General features: G+C 33.2%; 1 protein-coding gene across 2 annotated transcripts; it reads left to right on the plus strand.

Moving 5' to 3' along the window:
• Positions 1-1165: 1165 nt before the first annotated feature.
• LOC142620882 (RNA polymerase sigma factor sigA) lies at positions 1166-7195 on the plus strand. 2 transcript variants are annotated; one of them, XM_075794186.1, is made up of 10 exons: positions 1166-1418; positions 2232-3084; positions 3835-4033; positions 4150-4242; positions 4616-4744; positions 4925-4978; positions 5069-5146; positions 5258-5320; positions 5981-6093; positions 6840-7195. In XM_075794186.1, the coding sequence occupies exons 2-10, from the start codon at positions 2393-2395 to the stop codon at positions 6970-6972; spliced, it is 1554 nt and encodes a 517-aa protein (XP_075650301.1). In that variant the 5' UTR covers positions 1166-1418; positions 2232-2392; the 3' UTR covers positions 6973-7195. The 2 variants fall into 2 exon arrangements, with proteins under 2 accessions (XP_075650301.1, XP_075650300.1); XM_075794185.1 differs by having other exon boundaries at positions 1190-1418; positions 6835-7195.
• Positions 7196-7955: the final 760 nt, after the last annotated feature.

The raw sequence follows: 7955 nt of genomic DNA on the forward strand, positions 1-7955 counted from the left end.
ATAATTGTTAAGACATGGCTTAGGGGAAAAGTCTTTACTATGCTTTAAAATAAATAAAACTAGTTACGCACAACAATGTTCTAAAACTATCTATACACAAGAATACACAGTTTATAAAGAATGAATTCTTCTGACTTATCCAGTATCATAATCTTATTGTAAGAATAACGTAAATCTAAATTACGAATGGTCTCCCAAAGTAGTAAATTTGAGTATTCCCAGTTCGAAGAGGTCAATTTTATATATGTATATAGTTAGAATTCTAAATGTGGCCATTGGAAAAGGATTCTAGGGACAATATTTTCTACAAGTTTTGAGTTGACCCAATTCACACAATAAATTTCTGGACTTTAACATAGAATGTTATAATTAGTGCAACATTTTTTTTACATGGATTTTCACATGCATTACTTCTGACACAGCCCATTGGTTAAATATCTCATTAAATATGCCTGTGTTTTGGTCTAAATCAAATTGTAGGATAGAGAAGTTCATTTGTTTGTTTGGCCAAGAAAGAGCCAAATATAGAGACGTCCTTTCAGCGTGGTTAACAATTTGTTTTATCCTAGCTATATTTGTGCATAAAAATGCCTCAACAATTAATGTTTAATTAGATAATAATCATCCATCGTCCCTTTTCTTTTTTATTTCATTTCTTCCTCGAATCAAATCATTTATATATTTTTTTCAAAATAAAAGCTGTTGTGTATCCATGTGCATGTACTTTGTTTTTCTATTGAAAATCCATGGGATTGATGCAGCTGATGATCCAAAACTCTGACTCTAGAAGCGTCTGCGTGCATGAAAATTTCTTGGGGTGGTTAAGCTGTGATGTGTTAAAAAATTTATGAAAGATGGGGGTTGTGGGGTCCACTCCATCGATTTTTACTCAAGTTTTATGTTGTTTGGTGGTGTGTGGCTCACCCAACACCAAACAAATTTACACACAAAGAAAGTGACCCCATCTCAACAAAAATAAAAATTTTAAAAAAATAGAAAATATCATCCAAAAAGAGGAAAAGGATTGAGAGAAAGAGCAAAAAAATATAAAATGGTTGAATTTGCACCACCCAATGCAGGACCTAATATCTCTTCCAGCCAATGGCATCTCTTCTTCCCATATCTCTAACTCTCTTTCACAACCCCTCCCATTTTTCTATTTTTCTATCTACTTTCATAATTAATAAAAAAATTATTAAAAATATATATATGATTGGAAAATAAAATCATCCTAGAAAAAAAAAACAAAGACTCTTTCATGTCATACATAGAAAAAATAGAATCAGATGTCAGTTGAAGCTTAACTAGCTGTCCTACTATTACTACTCACTTTGTGTTCACCGTCTCTTAGTCCCTTCATTCTTCTTCTTCTCAACTACCTGGAAGTTTCTCTCTTTCTCATTCTGTAGTGGATTCAGGTATGCCATTCTTGAACACCCACATAGAGCTTTCTTTTATATATATATTTTTTTCTTTAAAACTCATTTTTAGTATGAGTTAAACTTCATTCAGTTTGAATAACTTTACAACAATCCTAACTGAAACTGTTAGAACTTACAACCTTTATTCATCTTCTTTTTTCCTTGTCTTATGAGTCATTAGATTTCCTACCTTCCATTCATTAACAAGTTGAGAGGTAAAGAAAAAGAATTTCAGATAGAAAAACTGTTATATAATTATATTATGGAATTTCTATATGTTTATTGAATATAGAAACAACCCTTCATTGATACTAACACTAGTTATTCATTGAATCTAGAAATAAAAATTGGTTTCTGTTAAGAATTGAATCTGTCATTTGCATATGTTTGAACTTTGGAAACTTGTAATTCTGCAACAAATGAGAGAGATGGATATAGCAATTGTATGACTTTAGATAGAATAGAATGATGGACAAGAATATATGTGACCAACTTAGTCTATTAAGGAAATCCTTAGTCAATTCCAAAATTTTGGGACTTAAGGTTTGATTGTTATTGTTGTCTTTTTCTTTTGAAAAACAAGAGGAAATCCTTTATCATCAGAACTTACTAAGTGTTATCTATGCTGTAATATTCATGTACATTTTGTTTAGTGCAGAAGGTATCTGCTGGTTATAGGGTCTGCTTAAATTGGATACACATACACTCCTTACATAATGTGCCAAACCAATCTTGTGAACAATTTCTTTTGAGAAGAAAAATAAAATACTAACTATATTTTTGTTTTATTTTTTATTTTGGCTTTACCAGAAGAATATCAAAGTTATTTGGGGTACATCTTGGGGAGCAGCATAATCAATTCATTGGGGCTTCTCATTTGAGTTCATTGAAGAACTATAGTTTACGTAAATTTGATTTGCCAAAATTGTTAGACGTGTGATGGTAATTCTACATACACGAAAAGAAGCCATATGATGGCCACAGCAGCAGTCATCGGGCTTAGTGCGGGGAAGAGGCTTTTGAGTTCCTCCTACTATTACTCTGATCTCACAGACAAGCTCTCATATGTTAATGATCATGCACTAGCTCACAATCAAATCACTTCAACTAAGAAAGTGATAAGTTCCAAAAGGTCATCTAATTATAGCCCCAGTTTTACATCATCTAATCAGCAAACACAGTCTATCAAGGCTGTCAAAGAACATGTGGATATTACCTCTTCTCCTTCCACTGAAGAGCCATGGTTTCAGAGACCCACCAGCCTTGAGGAGGAAAGTTCTGATCTCAATTATTCAGTGGAGGCACTTCTTTTGTTGCAAAAGTCTATGCTGGAAAAGCAATGGAATCTTTCTTTTGAGAGGACAGTACTAACTGACTCACCAAGAGGAAGAATTCTCAAGAAAATACCCGTCACTTGTTCTGGGGTATCTGCTCGGCAAAGGAGAATTACAACAAGGAAGAAAAATCTGAACAAAAAAGGTTATATGATGCAACCTTGTACAAATAAGCAGATGAGATCCATGATCAGTCCAGAGCTGCTTCAGAATCGTTCAAAGGGTTATGTCAACGGTGTATTAAGCGAATATTCACTCACTCATTCAGATGTTGTATGCCTGTCAAAGAAAATTAAAACTGGTATCTCCTTAGAGGAGCACAAATTGAGGTGACAACATTTTCTCTTAATCTGATGGATTTTAACATGCTGAACTGTTTTTATTTATCTCCTGTTAACCTTCTATTCCCAGTAGTTCTTCCATATATGAATATATATTCTGCCGGAAGAAGACATGTAGAGCAACCAGTTGATACATAATGAAAGTGTTGATTTGCTTATCTGAAGTTGAACAACTGAAACCAAAGGCCTAGCAGTGCCTCTGGCTCCCCAAATGGGTGAGATTGAATTTGACCCACGGTTCCCCAACTTGACTTCTTCTAGCACCAAAAGAAAAAGTGATCAACAAATGCCAAGAGGATCTGTTTTGTCCTCTTTATAAGTAATGATGATTTGACCCTAGGGATATGTTTTGCTTTCACACTTATAGAAGTTAAACAACTGCTGACAGTATGTATTTGGCTAATTGCTTTTGTGCTCATATCATTTGCATTGCAATACAAAGTGTACTTGAGTTATTCCCTTCGTACTTCTGTTTCATACCAATACATTGTTTCTTTTCATTCAAAATCATGCAATTGTAATAGTAAGTGTGTTTCATGGAAGCCCCTTCAAATTTTTCTGGAATTTTTAGTTTGAAAGAGGAGGGTAGGGGGGAGAGATACAGAGAAAATATCCCTTTCAGAAACTTTCGGGTTTCATGAATGGCTGTCGTTTAAGATTAGAGTATACTTTATGACTCTTCTGGCAGGAGAAATCTCTTACTCTCTTTCTTTTTAATTTTTGAAATGGGACAACCAGGCTAAAGGAGAGGTTAGGATGTGAGCCTTCTGATGACCAACTTGCAACTGTATTGAGGATTCCTCGTGCTGAGTTACAGTCAAAACTGATTGAGTGTACTTTAGCAAGAGAGAAGCTGGCAATGGGTAACATTCGTCTGGTCATGTCTATTGCTCAAAGATATGATAACATGGGTGCTGAAATGGCTGACCTGGTTCAGGTGATCATCCGTTTCTTGCATAATTTCAAATATAAGATATCAGTGAATCCATAAACTAAACTACAGTAGACAATGTGGATTCCGGTTAGAATAAAGCCTTTTTTTTCCTTATTTAGGGTGGTTTGATTGGACTACTGCGTGGAATTGAGAAATTTGATTCTTCAAAAGGGTGCAAAATATCAACTTATGTCTATTGGTGGATACGTCAGGTAAGGCTAATTTTTTTCCAATTAAGATGAGTAAATAATGTAGCCTATGGCAAAAAGTCAAACATATTGCTATCAGCTTCCAATCATCCCTGTATTTAAAATGCTTACAATAGTTTAACCAAGTTTTGTTTTTGGTTCAATTTTATCATGTATGATTGTGTGAAACATTAAGCTACTAAAGATGGTGATCCCTTAATTACCCACACAAAAGAAACAAGGAGCATAAATATTAGTAAAGTAGACCATGTGAGAATAATCAACTCTGGTTTTTAAAGCAATAAATTCCATTCTACTGTAAAATATCTTTCTGCTTATGACTTTGAAATCAATGCCTTCATTAATTATTGGAAAGCTAACCCGATATTCTTACCAGGGTGTTTCACGAGCATTAGTTGAGAATTCTAGAACCTTGAGATTGCCTACTCATTTGCATGAAAGGTTGGGTTTAATCCGGAATGCAAAAATTAGACTTCAAGAGAAAGGAATAACTCCTTCAATTGATGTAAGTTGATTACCATTACCAGATAAGCAGCTACTTTCACTACATTTAATCTTTGGCACACTAAAATATCAGTGAACATGACTAATCCAACCTATAATAACATATAATCACAAACTAGAATGTTTTACCTTTTTTTCACCTTGACTGTCAGTTATCTTTTTGTTTCTACCTTTGTTTCAGAGAATTGCCGAATGCCTGAACATGTCTAAAAAGAAAGTTATGAATGCTACAGAGGTACTACATGTTCGAAATTGTAAATTGTCTAGTACACAATGCTTGGTTTAGTTGTGTAAAATGCTAATTGTATAGTGACATTTTATGTAGGCAATCAATAAGGTCTTCTCTCTTGATAGGGAAGTATTTCCATCTTTGAACGGACTTCCAGGAGAAACTCATCATAGTGTAAGTTTGGTTGTTGCAAGTTAATTCTGTCTGTGAAAAGTTTTTTCCTCAACATTTTACACTTCATTCATATATTATTTATTAACTTTTTTTTCTTTATTACTATTTCAGTACATTGCAGATAATTGCCTTGAGAACAACCCATGGCATGGAGTAGATGAGTGGGCGCTGAAGGTAAAAGAAATAATTAATTGAAAATATAAGACTCAAATGTGTGTTAGCAGACAGTATTTCAAAAAACCATTTAATGATTCCCTTGAAAGTGTTCCAAATCAAATGAATTATTTTGTATTAATTATTGAGCTCCAAAATAGTTCTTTGGGGCTCACCTCAAACCTTATGACTTGATTTTGAATATTGAGTCACCCAAGGGATCAAGCTCTTGACACCATGAGTCACATTCCTCATGCTTTTACCAAGGAGCTTCCTATGGAATTTCAAGAAACACTTTGTACTACGTATTTTTCTTATATAATCTGAGTTTATTCTTTTTACTTTAATTTTTTAGTGCTATTTGTTTTTCAATGAATTTTACAGGATTCATGATACCTTTGTTGTGATATCTCATGTTTATGGCAAGATTGACTTTTAGCAATAAAGATCTCCTGAAATTGCATAGGCTAATGATCATGGAACCCATTTCTCAACTAATCATGTGCTACATCTAGCATCAGGAAATTCACAGATGACCTATTGCTGAGTTCATGACCTTTTGTGTATTTTTGTGTGCTTAACTTGTTTCCTGAATAATGATTGTCTGACAACTCTTTACTCTGTATTCATGTTTCTGGGCTGGTGAAGAAATAATAATTGTTGCCTGTAATACATTTGCAGGATGAAGTAAACAAGCTCATCAATACGACCCTTGGAGAACGGGAAAGGGAGATTATACGTCTTTATCATGGTCTGGATAATGAATGTCTTACCTGGGAGGATATTAGTAAACGGTAACTGCAAACTACATAGTACTATTTTCCTAGTAAAACCAGATGTGATGCTTTCTTATAAAATCTTTAGATGCATGAGAATGTTTTTCAAAATAAACATGTTTACCGACACTAATCGTAAGCTCCTATGTTAAATCTCATGTGCCTTCAGTGAAACTTTTTTTAATGGATACCAAACTAAATATATGAATAATTTTTTATTCTACAAAATAACATTTATGTTATGTGTGTGTGTGTCTTTAACATGATTTATTGTATATGTTTTTTTCTCAAATACATGAAAATTTCATCAAGTTTTTTATATAATTCGAGACATATATTTTCTTTCACTAAGTTGTGTAATTATCCTTTAAATTAATATTCTTTAAATATATTTGAAATTGAGGTTTTTTTCCTGGTTAAATAAATAAAAGATTACACATTAGAGAATAACAATAGTTTCAGACACAAAACTCTATACAAATCAATTAATTTCAGATAAATTAAACTCTCTGATAGAAAACTTTTCAGCTTGATTTTTGTTCATGATAGTATTTCAAGTGAAAATGTGGTTTGCTAAGTTTCAAGGTTGTCTTAACTAACTGCTATATTTGACTCTAAAAATTAAAGGTTGGATCATGTATTGGTTGTGTTTATTGACTTTATGCTTCTAGGATCCTTCTTGCATGCAAAACTGTACAAAGTAATTAGTTTTATATCTAGTTTTTTTTTTTTAACAATTATATTGTGCTTACTCTTCAGCATAGGTTTGTCCCGAGAAAGAGTCAGGCAAGTTGGGCTTGTTGCACTAGAAAAATTAAAACACGCTGCAAGGATGAGGAAGATGGAGGCTATGCTAGTGAAATACTAATTTGCTGCATTTCATCAAAGACCCCATGATTGTATATATACAGAAAAGAAAACTGTATCTTCAATTTGTTTTGCTAATCAAAAATAGTTATAGAAGATTATGTCAGGGTTTATGACCCTAACTTTCTGTAACAAGAATTAAAGAAAACACTGATTAAGAGCCTGTAAGTTGGAGCGGAATTTTTTTCCTGTATCATATGTTGGGAGGGACAGAATCTCTTATGTGAATCAGATCTCATTTTCTTTAGTCACAGTACTGAACCAAGAAGTTTCCTTCAGGACCTTGATGTGCAATTAGCCAACACTGTTTTGAAGTTTACATTCAACAAATACACACAAAAACAAAAACAACAACACTGTTTCGAAAATTATTTAACAAACTATCAGGAATGCTTTTCAGTATAGGAGTTTTAAATGAATAGCAAGAAAGCTCAAAATACCCTTTATCGTTCCATCAGAAGCAAGAAATTTTAGAATTGAACATGGTTCTTGATTATGCCGATTTTGAATGGAATAGAATTAGTACCTAAAGAGTTTAGAGGAAAACATATCTTTTATTTGGAACAACAGAAGTTTTACAAAACAAGTTATTGTCTTCTATCACTATAACATGATTAAAAATGAAAGAAAACTGCCTAGGTCAAATACATCTGGCCCAGGCCATGTATAAGATTTTGTGTTGTCTTCCCCCTCTATCCCTTGGCTTCGGGTGTTCCAGACTTCCAGCGCACTCAAGAACCATGAATTAAAGAGGATTCATGAATTGTGGAGAAAATATTACAAATGTTACCTGTTGAACTAGAAATTTGGGTGAGATTATACAGCAGAAATAAGTTGTCATCAACTATAAGCCTCAATCAAGTTTAGAAAATTCAATGGATTTTAAGTAATAAGATGCAAATAGAATAAGAGTGAGTTGGTCATATTGGAATAGATACAGCAGAAGCACCATTTTAAACTTTAGACCCGTTTCTGAAAGTTTTGATGTGTAGGCAATTGCTGATTCTAACGTA

Source organism: Castanea sativa, chromosome 12 (genome assembly GCF_040712315.1).
Source record: "Castanea sativa cultivar Marrone di Chiusa Pesio chromosome 12, ASM4071231v1".
NCBI lineage: Eukaryota > Viridiplantae > Streptophyta > Magnoliopsida > Fagales > Fagaceae > Castanea > Castanea sativa.